The sequence below is a fragment of the Podarcis vaucheri genome (assembly GCF_965113315.1).
Source record: "Podarcis vaucheri genome assembly, chromosome: 4".
Taxonomy (NCBI): domain Eukaryota; kingdom Metazoa; phylum Chordata; class Lepidosauria; order Squamata; family Lacertidae; genus Podarcis; species Podarcis vaucheri.
The window spans coordinates 3,320,296-3,339,421 of NC_138762.1; the positions used below are offsets into that span (position 1 = coordinate 3,320,296).

General features: G+C 49.0%; 3 protein-coding genes across 9 annotated transcripts in view; all 3 read right to left on the reverse strand.

Annotated features, from left to right (window-relative positions):
- Nucleotides 1-19,126, reverse strand: part of LOC309530352 (uncharacterized protein) — a 302,362-nt gene that overhangs the window by 257,638 nt on the left and 25,598 nt on the right. The window lies entirely within an intron of this gene.
- LOC309530300 (uncharacterized protein) overlaps nt 1-19,126 on the reverse strand; it is a 670,922-nt gene that overhangs the window by 10,872 nt on the left and 640,924 nt on the right. The window contains exon 1 of one of the 7 annotated variants that reach the window (XM_082219091.1): nt 6,203-6,318. The exons of 5 other annotated variants lie outside the window; for them this stretch is intronic. In XM_082219091.1, coding sequence (XP_082075217.1) covers nt 6,203-6,277 — 75 coding nt within the window. In that variant the 5' untranslated portion in view covers nt 6,278-6,318. Of the gene's footprint in view, nt 1-5,685; nt 6,126-6,202; nt 6,319-19,126 lie in introns of those variants that run through there. One more of the 7 variants, XM_082219090.1, reaches the window with a different exon arrangement.
- On the reverse strand, nt 7,533-8,361 carry LOC309531551 (zinc finger and SCAN domain-containing protein 31-like; the record flags this gene model as incomplete). The annotated part of the gene is made up of 2 exons (XM_082221143.1): nt 7,879-8,361; nt 7,533-7,676 (listed from the first exon to the last, which is right to left on the reverse strand). The coding sequence occupies exons 1-2, from the start codon at nt 8,278-8,280 to the stop codon at nt 7,533-7,535; spliced, it is 546 nt and encodes a 181-aa protein (XP_082077269.1). The 5' UTR covers nt 8,281-8,361.

The window sequence follows — 19,126 nt, forward strand, 5'->3', positions numbered from 1 at the left end:
TAGAGCTAAAGCAAAACAACAACAACAAAAGAAAAGAGGCTCAATATCAAGCCTAACACCGACAGGAGCAGCTGGGCAAGAAAAAGTGACAACTGTTTCCATGGATTCAATGACACAGGCGTTACTCAAGATAAATCAATCTTTAGAAGCTTTGACAAAGCAGAGTACAGAAAATTCACAAAAATTAACAGAACTAACAGCAAGGTTGGACTTGAATACGAAAAGTGTGACTTCTAATACGGAATCTATAAATAAACTGATTGAAGAAAACTCTGCAACACGTAAAATTGCAGAGGACGCCAGAAATATTGCTGAAGAGACACAGGAAAAATTAGAACCGATCTCCAAAAAAGTATATGAACATGATGCGGCCTTGTCTTTGCTGGAATTACAGAGAAAGGAGAGAAACTTGAAATTAAGATTAGTTCCTGAAAGTGAAGGGGACAGCCTCGTGGAGTTTCTCACACAAGAGTTTTCTGACTTTTGGCAGGAAGAATTGCAGGAGGAAGAATTTAAGATCACAACAGCATTTAGATTGGGCAGGAGACAGAACATAAAGACTCCGAGGGATTGCCTGATTACTTTTAGATCCAAGGAAGAAAGGGACAAAATATTAAAACTACATTACCAAAAGGCCTTGGAAATTGAAAATCCCCATATACAAATCTTCAAGGACATTCCTAAATATATTCTGGAGGTGAGAACCTTCTACAAAGATCTGGTCTACCTGCTGAAAAGGAACAATATACTTTTTAGGTGGGAGTTCCCACAAGGACTGTCCTTCAACTACAAGGGAAAGAAGGTGAAAATAAAAACAATTCAAGACAAAGAGAAGTTTTTGGAGAAAAACCACGAGGATCTGCAGAAGGGAACGGTAGACCCAACCTCAGAGGTAAAAGGAGCTGTAGACATCCTGAATCTATCATTTGGACTTAAACCACCATCAGAGGAAGAGCAGCAACTTGGAGCGGTAGGAGGAGTGAATGCTAAATAACAAGATGGCCCTGCAATTCCTTAGTTGGAATTGTAATGGGCTGAACATGCCTACGAAAAGACGCCAAGTTTTTCATATTTTGAAAAGAGAACAATTGGATTTGATTTGTTTACAAGAAACTCATGTGACCAGGGTACACAGGAAATTACTTATAAATAAAAGAATTCATCTCATCGGATAAAGTTAAGAAAAGAGGAGTGGTGATTTATGCAAAAGAGAAATTGGCCCCAAAAATGATGTTTAAAGATGAACAAGGAAGATACCTGGCAATTGAAATACAAATACAAGGAGAAAAATTGTTAATAGTCGGAATTTATGCACCAAATGAAGGGAAGGCGGAATTTTTTAAGAAGCTGCATGAAACTCTGATGGACTATTTGGACTACAATGTAGTAATCATGGGAGATATGAATGGTGTGGTTTCTACAAATATGGACAAGGCACAAAGACAGACAATCTCTAAGGAAGGGAGACTTCCGAAGACCTTCTTTGAAATGACTGAAAATATGGACTTGATAGATATTTGGAGAACAAGGAACCCTCTTGAAAGAGAGGGAACTTTCTTCTCTCAAGCAATGATGACCTGAACCAGAATCGACCAAATCTGGATTACTAGTGGGCTGGCTCCAAAGATCAAGAAGATAGAAATCTGCCCAAAGACTTGCTCTGACCATAACGCCGTGAAGATGGAAATGAAACTTACAACAACTGGTCAATTCAGATGGAGAATGAATGACACCCTGTTTCGAGATGAGGAGATCCACAGAAAGGCCCAAAAAACCTTAAAGGACTATTTTGAAATAAACCTAAAAACTGATGTAGAAAAGAGAGTGATCTGGGACGCAAGTAAAGCTGTGATGCGAGGATTCCTAATTCAACAAAATTCGGTAAAAAAGAGAAAGCAAAATGAGAAGAAGGAAAAGATCTTGGAAAAGATAAAAGAAGGAGAGAAGAAATTGAGATCAAAACCAAAGTCCCAGGAGATTTTGAGAGAGATTAAGCTATATCAGACACAATATCTGGAATTGATGAATCAAGAGATTGAGTGGAAGATAAAGCAAATGAGACAAAAGACATTTGAATCTGCGGATAAATGTGGCAAACTTCTGGCTTGGCAATTGAAGAAAAGACAGAAACTAAATACAGTTACAAATCTAGAAGTGGATGGAAAGAATATAACTAAACCCAACGAGATTAGAAACTGTTTCTTGAGCTATTTTAAAAAAATTATATTCACAAGGACCGCAGAACGAAGAGGATATAGATGAATTCCTTAAAAAATATGGATTACAAAAAATCTCTTATCAAAGTAAGGTGGATCTAAATCAGAGAATAACAGAACAAGAGATAGAAGGTGCCATTCAGAACATGCAATTGGGCAAATCTCCAGGACCAGATGGACTGACTTCCAGATACTATAAAGCTTTGAAGGAGTGGTTGGTACAACCGTTAAAGGAAGTCTGCAACGAGATTTTGGAGGGGAAAGGGGCGCCAGAATCGTGGAAAGAAGCTTATATTACACTCATACCAAAGACAGAGACTGAAAAGACTCAGCTTAAGAACTACCGCCCAATATCATTACTCAATGTGGATTACAAAATTTTTGCAGACATTTTGGCAAAAAGATTGAAAAGAGTGTTGATGGAGAAGATTCACAAGGACTAAGCAGGCTTTCTCCCAAAAAGACATTTATCAGATAATGTGAGGAACATAATAGACATTTTGGAACTATTGGAGGTGAATATAAACACTAAAGCAGTACTGATATTTGTGGACGCGGAGAAAGCCTTTGACAATATTTCTTGGAGTTTTATGAAAAAGAATCTTCATGGGATGGGGGTAGGCCAAGGATTCGAGAATGGTATGGGTGTGATATATTCTGAACAAAAAGCTAAGTTGATTGTAAATAATGTGATAACTGAAGAACTTAAGATAGAAAAAGGGACACGACAGGGGTGCCCAATTTCCCCACTACTTTTTATCTCGGTTCTGGAGGTGTTGCTAAATATGATTAGAGATGACCAGCAGGTTAAAGGTGTACAGGTCGGAGCAAAACATTACAAGTTAAGAGCTTTTGCAGATGATTTGGTACTTACTTTACAAGAGCCAGATACTAGTACAAAAAGGGTGTTGGAGATAATTCAAGAATTTGGTCAGGTGGCCGGATTTAAATTGAATAAACAAAAGACTAAAGTTTTGGGGGGAAAATTGACAGGTATGGAGAGGGAGAAATTCCAGAATGAAACAGGTTTGACAGTGGTTAAGAAGGTGAAATACCATGGGGTTCATCTGACATCTAAAAACTTGAACTTGTATAAAGACAATTATGAAAAATGTTGGTCAGAAATCAAAAAAGATCTAGAAATATGGTCAAATTTGAAATTGTCAATGTTAGGCCGAATTGCAGTTATCAAGATGAATGTACTGCCTAGAATGTTATTTTTGTTTCAAACCTTGCAGATTCTTGACAAGATGGACTGTTTCAAGAGGTGGCAGAAAGACATTTCGAAATTTGTCTGGCAGGGCAAAAAGCCCAGAATAAAATTTAAAATAGTGACAGATGTAAAAGAAAGAGGGGGATTTGCCCTGCCGGACTTAAAATTGTACTACGAAGCAGCAGCGTTTTGCTGGCTGAAAGAGTGGATGCTCCTCGAGAATACAGATATCTTGGATTTAGAAGGTTTCAATAACACATTTGGTTGGCATGCATACTTATGGTATGATAAAATTAAAGTGCATAGGGCTTTCAAAAACCATATTGTTAGAAAAGCATTATATAATGTTTGGATAAGATACAAAGACTTGTTGGAAAACAAAACCCCTAGATGGTTGTCACCCTTGGAGGCTAAGGCATTGAAAAAAACTCAATATGGAGGCAGAATGGCCAAAGTATTGGGAAATTTTGGAACAAGATGGAGATAAATTGAAGTTACAGAGTCATGAGAAATTGAAACCCAAAGTACGAGATTGGCTCCATTATTATCAAATAATGGAGGTTTACAAACAGGACAGGAAAATTGGCTTCCAGGTGGAGAAATCAAAATTAGAAAGTGAACTGTTAAAACCCAATACTAAGAACTTGTCAAGAATGTATAATTTGCTGCTGAAATGGAATACACAAGACGAAACAGTTAAATCAGCTATGATTAAGTGGGCACAGGACATTGGTCATAACATTATGTTTGCTGACTGGGAATGGTTGTGGAACACCGGGATAAAATTCACGGCATGCAATGCTTTAAAGGAAAATATTATGAAAATGATCTATAGGTGGTACACGACCCCAGTCAAGCTAGCAAAATTTACCATTTGCCTGATAACAAGTGCTGGAAATGTAAAGAATCTGAAGGTACTTTCTACCACCTTTGGTGGACGTGCCCAAAGATTAAGGCCTTCTGGGAGATGATATATAATGAAATGAAAAAAGTACTTAAATGTACCTTCCCTAAGAAACCAGAGGCCTTTCTCTTGGGCATTGTCAGCCAATTGGTGCTAAAGAAAGATAGAACTTTCTTTATGTATGCTACGACAGCAGCAAGAATACTTATCGCAAAGTATTGGAAGACACAAGATCTACCCACCTTGGAAGAATGGCAGATGAAAGTGATGGACTATATGACACTGGCTGAGATGACTGGCAGAATCCGTGATCAGAGGAAAGAGACGGCGGAAGAGGATTGGAAGAAATTCAAAGTTTATCTTAAGAACTATTATAAAATTGATGAATGCTAAAATGTTGAGGTGTTGAGAAAGAAAAAGGGATTACAGTGACATAAGATTAAGTTGAAGAAAAGACTAAGAGGACACATATTTGATAAAATTACTTAGAAGCTGCTGAAATAATTTTGGAAATTGGGATGCAGAAAGGGGAGGTATGGGGGAGTCCGATAAATGAGGGTTATGAAAAAAAGGTTATGAAATTATACATGTTTGTTTGTCTTTTTATTTGTTTGTATTGTTTAAAAAATGTTGTAAAACCAATAATTTTTATTTTTTTTTTAAAGCAGAGACATCACCTTACCAACAAAGGTCCGTATAGTTAAAGCCACGGTCTTCCCAGTAGTGATGTATGGAAGTGAGAGCCGGACCATAAAGAAGGCTGATCGCCAAAGAATTGATGCTTTTGAGTTATGGTGCTGGAGGAGACTCTTGAGAGTCCCATGGACTGCAAGAAGATCAAACGTATCCATTCTTAAAGAAATTAGCCCTGAGTGCTCACTGGAAGGACAGACTGTGAAGTTGAGGCTCCAATACTTTGGCCACCTCATGAGAAGAGAAGACTCCCTGGAAAAGACCCTGTTGTTGGGAAAGATGGAGGGTACAAGGAGAAGGGGACGACAGAGAATGAGATGGTTGGACAGTGTTCTCGAAGCTACAAACATGAGTCTGACCAAACTGTGGGAGGCAGTGGAAGACAGGAGTGCCTGGCGTGCTCTGGTCCATGGGGTCACGAAGAGTCGGACACGACTAAACGACTAAACAACAACAACAATTTTGGATGGCCATCTGTCTTGGATGATCTAGCAACACAGGGGGTTGGACTTGATGACCCTTGGGGTCCCTTTCAACTCTAGGATTCCATGAAAACTGCAACTACAGATGAATCCTACTGGCAAAATTCAGAAGGCTGGTGTCAGAGTTCTATGGGTAGGAAATCCCACAGTACACAGCTGGAGTTCACACTTTCTTACCAAAAACACGGTATTCACAGACTTGGCTGAGTTTCGGGCCTCATGAGAACAGCAGCTCATTCCCAGAGGGTCTGTCAGTTTGCATAATCTAGCAGAGATTCCTGCAACGCAGGGGGTTTCCTGGCTCTGAGAGACAAGCAGGGAGGGTGGCTTCTGGCAGAAGGAGAGGGAGCCACCGATGGCTCCTCCTTCTCCTGACTCACCTCTGCCTCTCGACTTCCCTCTCCCACTTGCCTCCTTCCTCTTCTGCCTCTGATTCTGCACTGCATTCTGCCACAGAGTCTCCCAGCTCACTAAGCCCTGTTTCCCCTTCAGCTTCTGACACCTCCTCTTCCCAGACTTCTCCCTCTTCCGCCTCTGACCGCTCATCCTTCTTCCACCTCCACTCCTTGGGCTCTGAGCCATCTTCCCTTCCTGGTTCCCCAGCTGCTTCCTTCCACCATTCCTCTGTGCCCAACCAGTCCATGACATTGCTCCATCCCTCGGCCTCTGTCCCCACAAGATAGCTTCCCCAGACCTGATCTGGTTCCACAGCCGCTGCTTCCCTTCTGCCCCCATGAAGAGGCGGATCAGGAGGTTTTGCTGGCATCATTCTGTCACCTGCAAGAGAAAAAATGTAAGCAGGACGCCAGGAGTGCCTGCTTCTCTCACAGAGGAAACAGGGCATCTCTAACAACAGATGGGCCTTTCAGAAAGCCATACTTGCTGAGAGCATTTGGATGTTTGTGCCCATTTCATATGTTAGATGTGCAGAAACCCATCTCCCCTCCTCTAGACCCTTGTTCCCAACTGTCTCCCCGCAAAACAAGATGAAAAGAATATCAGTGTTTATTTAAAAAAAAGGTTCTGTTGGCATAAAAGAGTCCCCGAGAAGAGTATCCCTGCAGAGTACTGGTGTAGCTGCTCTGTGAGTCGCCTACTGTGGTCCTCTAGGAGTTCAGACTGTTCCAGTAGCCGATGCTGAGTGCTTTCCTGATCCTCAGATCCTAGCTGCCCCAGCGTCACTGCAGACAGTTACAGCTTGCCACCAACTGCTCCAACGCACAGCCACTGGCTCCATACACCACCAGGACTCCTGCTCAGATGCTGTCAGTCGTTTTGCACTCTGCACAAGCTCAGAAACACTGGGCCCATAACCTGTCAGTGTTTGTAAAAAAAATAAAATGTTCTGACCTCCCTTTGTTGCCTCAGCCTGGTCCTCGGACACTTGTTGGCATAAAAGAGTCCACAAGAAGAGTATCCTTGCAGAGTACTTTCTGCTTTTATTCTTAAAAGCCTTTCTGCAAAAGCGACTGACCAACTGTACACAAAAGCGACTGATCAACTGTACACACTGTTGGTTTCTGCTTCCTCACTGAACAGCGAATGTATGTCACAAGACATTGTTTTGCATTCCACACTCCAAGTTACTGTTGGATTCCCACAGGAATGGGAGACCGGATGTGACATAGACTGGTTTGCTGTTTTTCACTGTACTCTTGGTTTCTTTGTTAGAGAGACAGGTTGCTTCTCTGCTCTCACAGAGGCAAGATGCATGTTTGTATTCTCTCAGCACAGAGTGGAAATAAAGTTGAGAATGTGGCACATACTGCTTATCCTTCTGCTGTGTGGACTACTCTGCTTGGGCTCAAGATAAGAAAAGCCTGTATCAGCTTCAGATGGGCTGAAGCTGGTCAAAATCTCTCACACCCATCAACACTACCAGCTTTCACCAACCAACCAACCCAAACCAAACTAACATTTCTCACTCTATATATACAACCTGGTGCAGGCCGCTGACTCATGCTGACCCAGCTTTTTAAGCATTAAAGAAACAGCTGCCAATTTTTAGCCATGACAAAGAACCCTCAGATGAGTTGGAAAACCAACAGAATGAGACCAAACAGAGAAACACCACCTTCCTCCTTACCCAGTGGCTTCTCTCTGGTGTCCAACGGAGGCCTCTCTGCCTCACAGGAATACAGGTCCATTTCTGCAAAGAGATCCTTTCCCTGAAAAAGAAACAAGGATTCAAAAGAGAGAATGGGGAGAAATATTAGTAAAAGAATGAGAAAAACAAAAACATTCAGGGTGTTAGATCTCATTCCATGGATGCCTTCCCAGAAAACAGATGGGCCAAAAGTAGAGCATTATGGGATGTTCTCCATCCTGTTTGGAGCCCCTTTGGAGTATCCAGAGGAAAGTCTCTCTCACCTGCTTTCTCTCCTCTGCCTGACTCAGGAGGAAACCTTCGGCCAGGGCCACCGCCTGGGAACTGGTCTCCGCTCCGCATTCCCTCACCCAGCTCTCCATCTCTGGTGGAAGGACAGCCAGGAACTGCTCCAAGATCACCAGGTCCAGCATCTCAGCTTTCGTGTGCCTTTCTGGCTTCAGCCACTGACGGTCAAGGTGGTAGAGTCGGCTGCAAACCTCTCGGGGTCCTTTGGCCTCCTGGAAGCAGAACTGCCTCACCTGCTGGCTCTGCACCTCTGAGCGGAGGGTGTCCTCCTCACCCAGGATCTTCTGCACCGGGTTTTCCCAGAATCCCCCACTGCTCCCAGTTTGGATTGCATGGCCTCTTCCTGCTCTAGGACCAGCTGTGTCTCGCTCATCCATCTGTGCTCTCAGGAAGCCTGTGAGAGATCGGAAGGAACCCTTTGGTCTCCTGCCAAGTTCTGTCTGTCTGAATGAAAAGCTCTAGCAAATCCTACAAAGCAAATACATTGTTCTGTTACAAAAGTTGTACAATATCAGGAGAAGAAAAAGATTCCCTGAGCAAGCATGGATGCGTCTTGCTGGGAACTAGGGCTGGACTGCACCGCATTCCAGTCCATGAGCTATCTTTTTGGGGGGGAAAGAAGAGTAGGAGAAGAAATATGTCTCTAGCCTTCTAGCAATGCAAAATGTGGAGGCAACTGAACGGATTAATGTGAGGTGAATCAGTCTGGTTTCTGCTGCCTTCCAGTCAATGCATGAAGTCAGAACTGACTGACAAGGGAGTCATTTGTATCTTGTGGGAAATGGATGCTTGGCTCTAGTGGGGGTCCTCATCCGGGGGTCCTCAGGAGTTGCTTCCCCCCACCCCCACCCCCACTCCCCTGCTCCTGTCTCCTTTTCTTGCACTTGGACTCTCTGCCCCTCTCAAGACAGACTCCTGGGGTGGGGTCCCTTTTTCTTTGCTCCGAGGGCCAGGAATGTATCTGGCCAACCCCTGAGGGCCAAGTGGATGAGGCCAAAGACACCTCCCTTGAAATTTAGGTGGGTAATTTAGTATTAGTATTCTAATAGATAGCTTAACACACGCACAGCCATTGATGCCAAGGTCCCTGGAGGCTCAGTGAGTAGCAGCGCCCATTTCCGGCTGCTTTTCCAGCAACAATCCCTTTGGGAGAGAGAGGATGTGGTCCTGGGATGCCCTGCTCTGGGTGCGAGGGGATTGCTGCAGTGGCCTCCGTGGGGAGCTGCCCTGGGAGACACTGGGAAACTGGTCCCCAATGCAGCATCCAGACTCTGGGCTGGGATCCCTCTCTTCATTCCTGGCCTTCCTCTCCCACCTTTTTTTTTTTGGGGGGGGGGGCTAGTCCACCTTCTTCTCCAGCTTTGGAAAACCATTTGCAGATGTTTCCTCTGTTGTGCAATGAGGCTGAGCGACGTCACACAGAGTTAAAGTCCCAGGGACTCCTTTGTGTAAAGAAGGGAGATCTTTTCTGAAAGGGGGGGCGGAGGGTCAAATGAGTTTGGGACCCTCTGATCTGCAGGAAGAGAGCGTGGCAGACCTGGCCCCTCCCTGGCAGGACCCTCTCCTCCTCCCTGACTTGGGGTCCCCCCCCGCAGGAGCAGATCAGGCCCCCCAGGCCCCCTCCCCTGCTGCAGCCCTGGGACCCCCACCAGATCCCAGAGAGAGAGAGAGGAGACTCACCAGATCCCAGGAGAGACAGCGAGGCAGCCCTTGCAGCAGAGACACAAAGCAACACCCCCCCCCCTTTCTTGCAGGAAAGGACTGGGGAGGGAGGGGCCTTGGCTCTGGAGGACTTGCCCCCCCCTGCTTCCTGTCCTCTCTAGGAAGGCAGCTCGGTTCCCTTTAACCCTTGCCAAGCCGAGTCCCTCCAGCTCAGCCCTCTCTCAGATTCTTATTATTTCTTATGGATTAAGGGGGGCAGCTGCCCCCCCCTGGCTACGCCCATGCCCAGATATCCTTTTGGAGCGCGAGGCTCTTGGCTGGACTCTGAGCATCTCCCTCCCTTGGCCAGAAACCAGAGGAAGAGCTTGCAGGGAAAAGGGCTTTGCAGGAGGCAAGGAAGCTCCTCCTAGAATTCAGGAGTGGAGAGAGAGGAGGGGATCCCAGGGTCATCTAGTCCAACCCCCAGCAATGCAGGAATCTCAGCTAAAGCATCCATGGCAGATGGCCGTCCGATCTCTGCTCAGAAACCTCCAAGGAAGGAGAGTCCACCACCTCCCAAGGGAGACCTTTCCCTGCCCAACTGCTCTTAGATGTCCCTCAAGGCAGCGGGTCCTGAGTTCTAGACCTGCTGAAACCATTGCACTGGCTGCCAAGGAGGAACCAAGCGAAGTTCAAAATAAATAAATCCCATTCTCATCATAAATGAGTAATACTTTCCTATGCATGCTTTTTATACTAATATACAAAAGTATGCCATTCCCTTCTCCAGAAATGCTTAATTGCTAATTCAATGGACTGAAAATGGATGGTTGTTGTTATTATTATATTTAGGGAAGCTTTTAATGTTTGATGGACTATTGTATTTTAATATTTTGCTGGAAGCCGCCAAGAGTGGCTGGGGAAACCCATCCAGATTGGCAGGGTATAAATTACTATCATTTAATTAATTAATTAATTAAATTGACCAGGTGACTGTTCTCCTTTCGAAAGAGGCAGGTGGAATCTCCACGGTTGCTAATAGCATAACATTGAAAGGCTAGTGAAATATGGGGAGCCCTAGAGCATCTGTTTGGCATGCAGAATGTCCCATTGTCAGCCCCTGGCATCTCCTGCAAGGGCTGGACGAAATCCCTGCCTGAAACTCTGGGGAGCTGCTGCCAGTCAGTGTAGGCCAGGGGTCCTCGTACTATGTCCCGTGGGCTGAATCCAGCCCGCCAGGGTCATGAATCTGGCCTGCACGGCCATTTCAGGACCCACCAAGTGTCCGAGGCTGAAAGCATCTCGCCGCCCGCTCAGTCAGTCCCTGCTGAGGTAAACGCTACCGGCGTGGTGGCAGCCCTACCAATGAAAGGCCGGGGGATTTCGCCCGGGGATGGGGAAGTGAGGTGTTCCCAAAGTAAAGGAAGCATTGAACTCTGATTAATAAGAATACACACAGAGGCTTGAACCAGCAAGACTCTGGGAAGGGTGTTGTCAGAGCTGCTTGAAGATCCTAGCTCACAGAGGATCACGCTAGCCAGCGATCATTAAGTAAAAGTCTTTATTGAATTACAGTTTCCATTCTCACGCTGCTGCGCGCAACTCTACGTCTAGTAGCTAGATCGACGAAGCTCCGTCTGAGTCTCCGCCCCGTGCGCACCAACTTAATATCCTAGCCCTGCTCCACCTTTTCCGCCTGACTGTCCTCCTCTGGGTCCCTCTACCCCCCGGGGCTTCTTCCTTCCGGGATTCTTCTGACGCTGACCCGGACCCTCCTGCCTCCTTGCGCCGGGCTTTAGGACCTGGCTCCCTTTCCGGGCTGCTTACTGCGCCGCCTTCCTCTGCATTTGAACTTGGCGCGCGCGCCCAACCTTCCACTTTCCTCTTAACCGTTTCTTCGCTCCCCGATGGAGGTGTGGCCACTCCCGACTCATGCCCTCCCTCCTGTGGTGAGCTGCCAGCGCTTGCCCCCTGGCTCCCTTCCTCTTCCCTGCTCTCTGGCGGTGACGCTGGTCCCGATTTCCAACTGCTCTCCTCTGAGTCCCCTCTGGCTCTATCTTCCTGGGGTGCCCCCCTAGACTCCCCCCTTGCCCTGGCCACTGGTGCTCCTTTCTGTGAATCCTCTGATTCACTGGAAAGACTCGGAGATCTCGGGTCGTCGTCATCACTCATCTTTTCTTCTGCCTCCTCCCCTTCGCTCTCTGTTTCCTCCCTTGCCCTTGCCTCTGCTCCTAAACCCCTGACAGGTGTGTATAATAATCTCTGTCTGTGTCTCTCTCTGTCTACCCCTCGGCCCAGGTCGTTTTATTCACAAAAGAACTTTTTACAGAGTGTTTATAAGAACCAATCAGATTTCTTCTGAGCATTTCAACAGACCCCATGTGGGGAAAAGTTAAACTACAAACACTAGTTAAGCGTGCATATTTGAAATGAATGAAAACTTAAAAGGAGTGCATTCAGCAACCCCGGAGGTCATAAACAATCAATACATATGATAAGAAGGATGGCCAGGAGGACAACAATCATTATCACCTTTATGTGAGACCTGTTTCCTGGCCCTAAAATTAACAGCCTAAGATTAACATATCAGAAAAGCTACAGCAAAGAAACTGCCCCCTGTCTCTGATGACCCAGGACGCCTGCCTGTCTAAGTGGGTACGTGACTTGTGAAGAAAGAGAAATGGAACAGGGATGCAGAGGAGTGGACTGATCAAGAATCATATGAAAATAGTTTAAACCCAGTCAACGCAATGCTTTCATTGCTGACACAGAAGGCTTACTCTATATTTGTTATAAATCCTCATAGCAATCCCACCTGATCACTACAGGAAGTGTTGTCTTTTGGCTTGAAGAGCGAAGCTGAGGTTGACGGAAGAAGGCAGACTTTGGTCGATTCTCTTTCGTTACATAGACGTTTACTTTACAGGTAGGAGAAGGAAGTATAGTCCTACTTCTGTGAGTGGAGCAGAAGTCTTTCTACTCATGTGGTTTACATGCTCTGAAAGTTAGGATCTGTTTTGAGATTTAAATTTTAAAAGGGTGGAGTGGAACCGGATATTGACCATCTTGTTAGCCTGGGGAGCCACATTCTGGTTAAAGGAGGCCAGGATTGGTCCCCAAGGGTTGGGATGTCCCTCCTTCCCTGCCGTAGGACTTGGAACCCAGGAGAAAACTCTTGGAATAGCCTTGCCAGGTGCTCAGGGACGGACTCACCTGTCCCCATGTCCTTCTCTTTGCAGATGTGCTGCGGTTGCACATCCCTCCCCCAGGGGTGAGCATTGGAGAGAACCAGAGCAGGGACTCAGACCTGCCCTCCTTGCCCCCCACTCTGCACTCTGGGAGGTGGAGAAGCCCTCCCTTCGTGAGGAACTGACAGCCTGACTTTTGCCTTTCAGCTGCTGGAGGAAGATCAGCTGTACCTGCCGGAGGTGATTCAGAACTGCCAGGCAGCTCAGCTCAGGGGGCTCTGAACCCAGAACTGCTCCAAGCAGGAGGCGGCCCAAGCCATCCTGGTGAGTGATGGGGAGGTGGGGGAGGGAGGGGCTTTGGGGACGGGGTTGTCCGTCTGCCAGAGAGGAGTACCCTACTGGCTTAGATTCACGTATCCTGTTTGAAAGGGGAATCATCTGAGGGACTTCCTGTGAAAATCTGGGTCAGGAATGCTGTTCCTGGAATGGACAAACACACAAGATGTAACTGGGTGTGCAGTCACATAAACAATACTCTTCTATATTTTCTTATCACAATATCAAATGTTTATCTTGCACATAAACAACACATAAAGTGCAATAATATAGACGAGAGCCAGGGACTCTGTGGTGGGAGCAGCGGAGGGCCGTTTTGGCCCAGACTGGACCCTGACCCTGAGACGCTCTTTCCTCCCGCAGGACCTCAGATGTTACGCCCTTTGGGAAAGTGGGGAGGAACAGAAACCAGCAGTCAACAGCATCTCTTCTCTGCTGGCCTTTGCCCGAAGGTCCCCCCATCTCAGAGCAAGTAGCTTTCCCTCATGGATTCAGTCCTTTCATCACTTCCATCTCCCCAAGAGACTCCCAAGGCTACTCATCCTCTGCAGCTGAGAACAGACCTGACTGAAAAGAACGGCTTCCTCTTCTGGTGACACCAGAGAATTCTAGAAGACATTCACCCTTTCCATAGCATTATGGATGCACGATTCCCACAGACAAGTTTCTTGGCAAGACAAGGGCCTTCTCTGGCCACTTGAGTGTCCTCCTCAGCATCTCCAAAGAAGGAGCTGGGTTGCAAGAACTGCAGCAAGGGGGGGGGGGGGCAACGCAGGCTAATGGGGGGGGCTGTCTAGCTAGGAAAGCAAGACCCAGAGACAGTTGTGGGAGACCCAGAGACCGGCTTCCTCTGTGCCGGAGCCAAAGCTGCGACAGATGGAGAAGCCTGACCTGCTGGGGGTGTCAGTGCTGTGAGCCCCTCCATCCTACACTCTGGTTGAATTTTATAATGAATGATTTTAGAGTGTTCTGTTGTGTTGTACTGCTTTATTGTTGTTAGCCGCCCTGAGCCCGGCTTCGGCTGGGGAGGGCGGGATATAAATAAAATGTATAGTGTTTCTGTGGAGGCGCTAGGGTGGACATCTCAGGGGGTTGTTTCACTGTAGAAAGAGCTTTGTTCCATCCCAATTCCCATGGCATCCAAACTGCCCAGACCTGGAGCATCTCTTCCAAGGTTACAGAGTCAGGGGGACTGTGGAGAGCGGACCCCAATCCCACCTCCAGGCTTAGGATTCTCCAGCATTCTACATATCCGGCAGACATGGGAAGAGTGGAACAGTAGGTAGTTTGAAAGAGACAACAGCTTCACAGCTAGAGGGAATTCACAGAGAATCCTGTGATGGGCAGAGCAGGAATACCAGATAGGTGGGTTGGTAGGCAGAGAATAAAACAGTGTGATACCTGTATGCATTGATGAATATAAATGGTCAGATTTTTATTTTTTTTAAGAATGGGGAACTGAGGTAGGGCAACTGTTATGTACTGAGAACAATAGGATCCAAATTGCAGCAGTCTGATTAGTCCTAGAACAATAGGATTCAGAATGCAGCAGTCTGATTGGTCCTAGAACAATGCAGCAGTATGATTGGTTGGCAGGAACCACCCAATCCTGCTCCAGATTGAAGTGAATCCACAACCTGATTGGCTTACAGTAGAATTCCGGAATTAGCCAATCATGTGCAACCCATTGTGTAAATAATGTATATAAAGCAGATACTGTGAGGGGACATTCATTCATTCCTCCTCACCACTATGAGCTGAATAAAGAGCATGAAATCACTTTGCGACTCTGAGTATATTTCACTGGCGACGAAGGTGGGATTCCGCTGAGCTGACTGCCACACACAGCACCGCAGCACCGCCACCTGCCGCACCGCTGCCTCGCACCGTGTATCCAGGCTTCAGCTCCGGGACACAAGGAACTCAGAATGGCAGCCAACAGCAGCTTCTCGCCATTCAACCCAGCATCTGGAGACTGGGAAGCATACGCCTCCCGTTTCACCTTCCTCCTAGAAGCCAAAGGGGTCACCGACGAAGAAGACGCCAAGAAGAGGGCGATATTCTTCAGCGTCTGCGGAGAGGAGACGTTTGAAATCGCCCGGGCTCTCCTTGCGCCTGAAGATGTTGCTACTGTTCCATACAAAACAATAATGGAACAGCTGAAGGGGCACTTTTCGCCGCAGCCCTCAGTGGTGGCTCGTCGAAATGCCTTCTACGCAAAGCGACAAGCCCCTGGGGAAACCATAACTGGGTTTGTGACCTCTCTCCGCCAAGCCGCCCGGTTCTGCAACTTCTCAGAGCTGGAGAACATGCTTCGTGACCGCCTCGTCGGTGGCCTGAAGGATGAGAAGCTGCAACGACGCCTCTACACTAAGAAGGACCTAACGTTCCAGGTCGCTCTGGAGGAGGCCCTGGCAACGGAAGCTGCCGAGAGGTCGACGCAAGAGGCACGGCCGAGCCTGCCATCCCAACCGAGGGTCCACCACGAAGACCTCACTGACGACTCAGGATCCGACAGGGAGGAGGTGCACCGAGTACAGCAGCGCACTCAAGCAGCGCACAGACCACAGCTGCCTCGGCGAGAAGGAGGAAACTGCGCAAGCTGCGGGGAGAGTCACGAGAGGAGGACCTGCCGTTTCCGCAACGCAGAGTGCAGGCAGTGCAGAAAATCGGGACACATCGCCCGGGTGTGTCGGGCTCGGCCCACCCGACACCAGGCATCAGATGACCAACCCAAGAGCCCCAGGTCCCGGGGCCCAACGCACCAAGGCAACTCGACGGAGCTCACGGACTGCCAGGTATACCAGTTGCCCCACCCCAACGTAGAGAAAATTTATGTAGAGGTACAGATAGAGGGGGCCCCATGCCGCATGGAGCTTGACACGGGTTCAACTCTATCCATAATCTCGGCAAAGACCTTAAGGGGACTGTGTCCTACTGGGGGTCCCAAACTCAGGCCGGCCCCATTCACCCTACGGGACTTCCAGAAACGTAAGGTCCCCACAATGGGGGTGGGGACCTTCAGGGTGCAATACCGAGGGCGGACGCGGCAACTGGACTTGCTTGTGGTCAAGGGCCCCTACATTAGCTTACTGGGATTGGCATGGTTTGGACCACTGGGGCTAGCTGTCACCGGGGTGAACCACACTAGCTTACAAGTGGACGTGGACGCCATATGCAAGGAATTTCCAGGCGTTTTCGATGGGAAATTGGGACAGTATACGGGGCCCCCCATTGCGCTACAGCTTGACCCCGCAGTACGACCGGTCAGGCTCAAGGCCCGCCGGGTCCCGTTCGCCTTGAAACCCCGTATAGACGAGGAATTGGACCGACTCGTGGAGCAAGGAGTGCTGGAGCCGGTGCCTAATGCCCCCTGGGAAACTCCAATCGTTACACCCGTCAAGCCTAATGGTTCGGTCCGCATCTGCGCAGACTACAAATGTACCATAAACAAGGCCCTCACGGCCCACGCATACCCAGTGCCAGTGGTCAGCCATGTCCTTGCCACCCTGGCTGGGTCGAAAATTTTTGGCAAGCTGGACTTCGCCCAAGCATATCAACAGCTGCCAGTAGATGAGGCCACAGCAGAGGCACAGACGATTGTGACGCACAGAGGAGCGTTCAGGGTAAAGCGGCTGCAATTCGGGGTCAGCGTGGCACCAGGCATATTCCAGAATCTAATGGACTCTCTCCTTAAAGGGATTCCTGGTGTCACCCCCTTCTTCGATGATGTGTTGATTGCTGGGCCCACACCAGAGGAGTTTGAGGACCGCCTCCGCACTGTTCTACACCGTTTCCAGACGGCGGGTCTCAAGGTGAAGCGGGAAAAATGTCTACTAGGAGTGCCTCAGGTGGACTTTCTGGGATTTATGGTGGACGCAGAAGGGGTCCACCCGACTGGGGACAAGGTACGGGCTATTTGTGATGCCCCAGCGCCCAAGAGCAAGACTGAACTTCAGGCCTTCTTAGGACTATTGAACTTTTACCATTCCTTCCTTCCCCACAAGGCGGCGGTAGCGGAGCCCCTACACAGACTCCTAGACAAGCGGGCCCCTTGGGTGTGGGGCCAGCGCCAGGAGGCCGCATTCCAGGCAGTCAAGGACTTGCTTGTCTCAAACTCTGTCTTGGCACACTTCGACGAGAGGCTGCCGGTGGTGCTAGCATGCGACGCCTCACCCTATGGCATTGGCGCTGTCCTGGGGCACCAACTCCCGGATGGAAGAGAGGTGCCGGTGGCGTACTTTTCCCAGACACTCAACGCAACCGAGCGGAACTACTCGCAAATTGACAAGGAGGGTCTGGCAATCGTGAAGGGAGTAAAAAAATTCCATGATTTCTTGTACGGGCGGCCCTTCACCGTGGTGACTGACCACAAGCCGTTGCTTGGCTTGTTTGCCCCCGAAAAGCAGACCCCCCAAGTGCTGTCTCCTCGCGTCCTCAGGTGGTCAATTTTCCTTGCCAGCTACCAGTATGCACTGATTCACCGACCTGGGAAGGCGATGGGCCATGCGGACGCCCTCAGCAGGCTACCACTACCGGAAACAGGCCCTGACCCAGCACCTGCACAAGAGGTCATGAGCCTGGAGCTGCTTCCCGACCGCCCCATTCAGGCACAAGAAGTTGCACACCATTCCAAGAAGGATAGGGTCATCTCCCGGGTCCTGGACTGGGTGTGGAGGGGATGGCCCAGCAGCAGCCCCGGGCCAGAATTCGCCGGCTACACAACCCGCAAACATGAACTGTCGGCCCACAAGGGGTGCCTGTTATGGGGAAGCAGAGTCGTTGTTCCCCAGCCCCTCCGCAGAAGGGTCCTCACAGCCCTACATGAGACACACCCAGGGGTAGTAAGAATGAAGGCCCTTGCCAGGAGTTATGTGTGGTGGCCAGGGATCGACGGAGAGATAGAGGCCTGGGTCAAACACTGCCAGGCCTGCCAAGAATCCCGCCCAGATCCCCCAAGGGCCCCAGTCCAGACCTGGGAGTCCGCCCGAGCACCATGGTCACGCCTGCATGTGGATTTCGCTGGCCCCTTTCAAGGGAAAACATTCTTCATAGTGGTGGACTCCTACACCAAATGGCTGGAAGTCGCACTGGTACCGTCCACTTCCACGTCCGCAGCCATCCGGGTACTACGCAGGCTGTTTGCAACCCACGGGCTCCCTGACACTCTCGTCTCAGACAACGGGACTGCATTTACGTCAGGAGAATTCCAAACCTTCACAGCACAGAACGCCATCCGCCACATCCGTTCGGCGCCATTCCACCCTGCCACCAATGGCCAAGCAGAACGCATGGTGCGGACCACCAAGGACACCCTTCGCCGCATGACGCAAGGGGACTGGGAGTACCACCTTGCCACATTCCTGCTAGCACAGCACAGCACCCCCAGCTCAACGACTGGCCGGAGCCCCGCTGAACTACTAATGGGTCGGCGCCTTGCAATCAGATTGGACCGCCTTCACCCCGATAGAGCTCAGGATGAGGTAGTGGTGGGGGAAGGCAGGAACCCCCGGACCTTCGAAGCCCAGGACCCAGTGTATGCAAAGAATTTTGGGGCAGGCCCAGCATGGGTACCCGCCACGGTCACCAGGGTCACTGGCCCAGTGTCGTACGAGGTGCTAACGGATGGGGGGCAATGCTGGCGCCGCCACTGCGACCAGATACGGCGACGATTCCCGGGAGAAACCCAGGAGGAGGACAGGTCAGAGGAGTCCCAAGGGAACAGCGGGGCAGTGAGGCCCATAGAGCAGGAGGGGCCAGCAGGAGAGGCAGAATCAGTAAATACAGAGAGGACCCGTGAGGCCGAAAGGACACCAGAACCAGAACCACGACTGAGCGAGCCTGTTGCGCCAGACCAAACAACCCCATCACAGCCAGCATCCTTGGAACACGAGCCAGAACCTGGAGCCCGGACCAGGGAACACCCCAGGCCGCAACGCACACGTAGGCCGCCGGCATACCTTGAGGACTATGAATGCGACCTCCCGGGCAGGACTGGAACTTAGAGGGGAGGGGTGTTATGTACTGAGAACAATAGGATCCAAATTGCAGCAGTCTG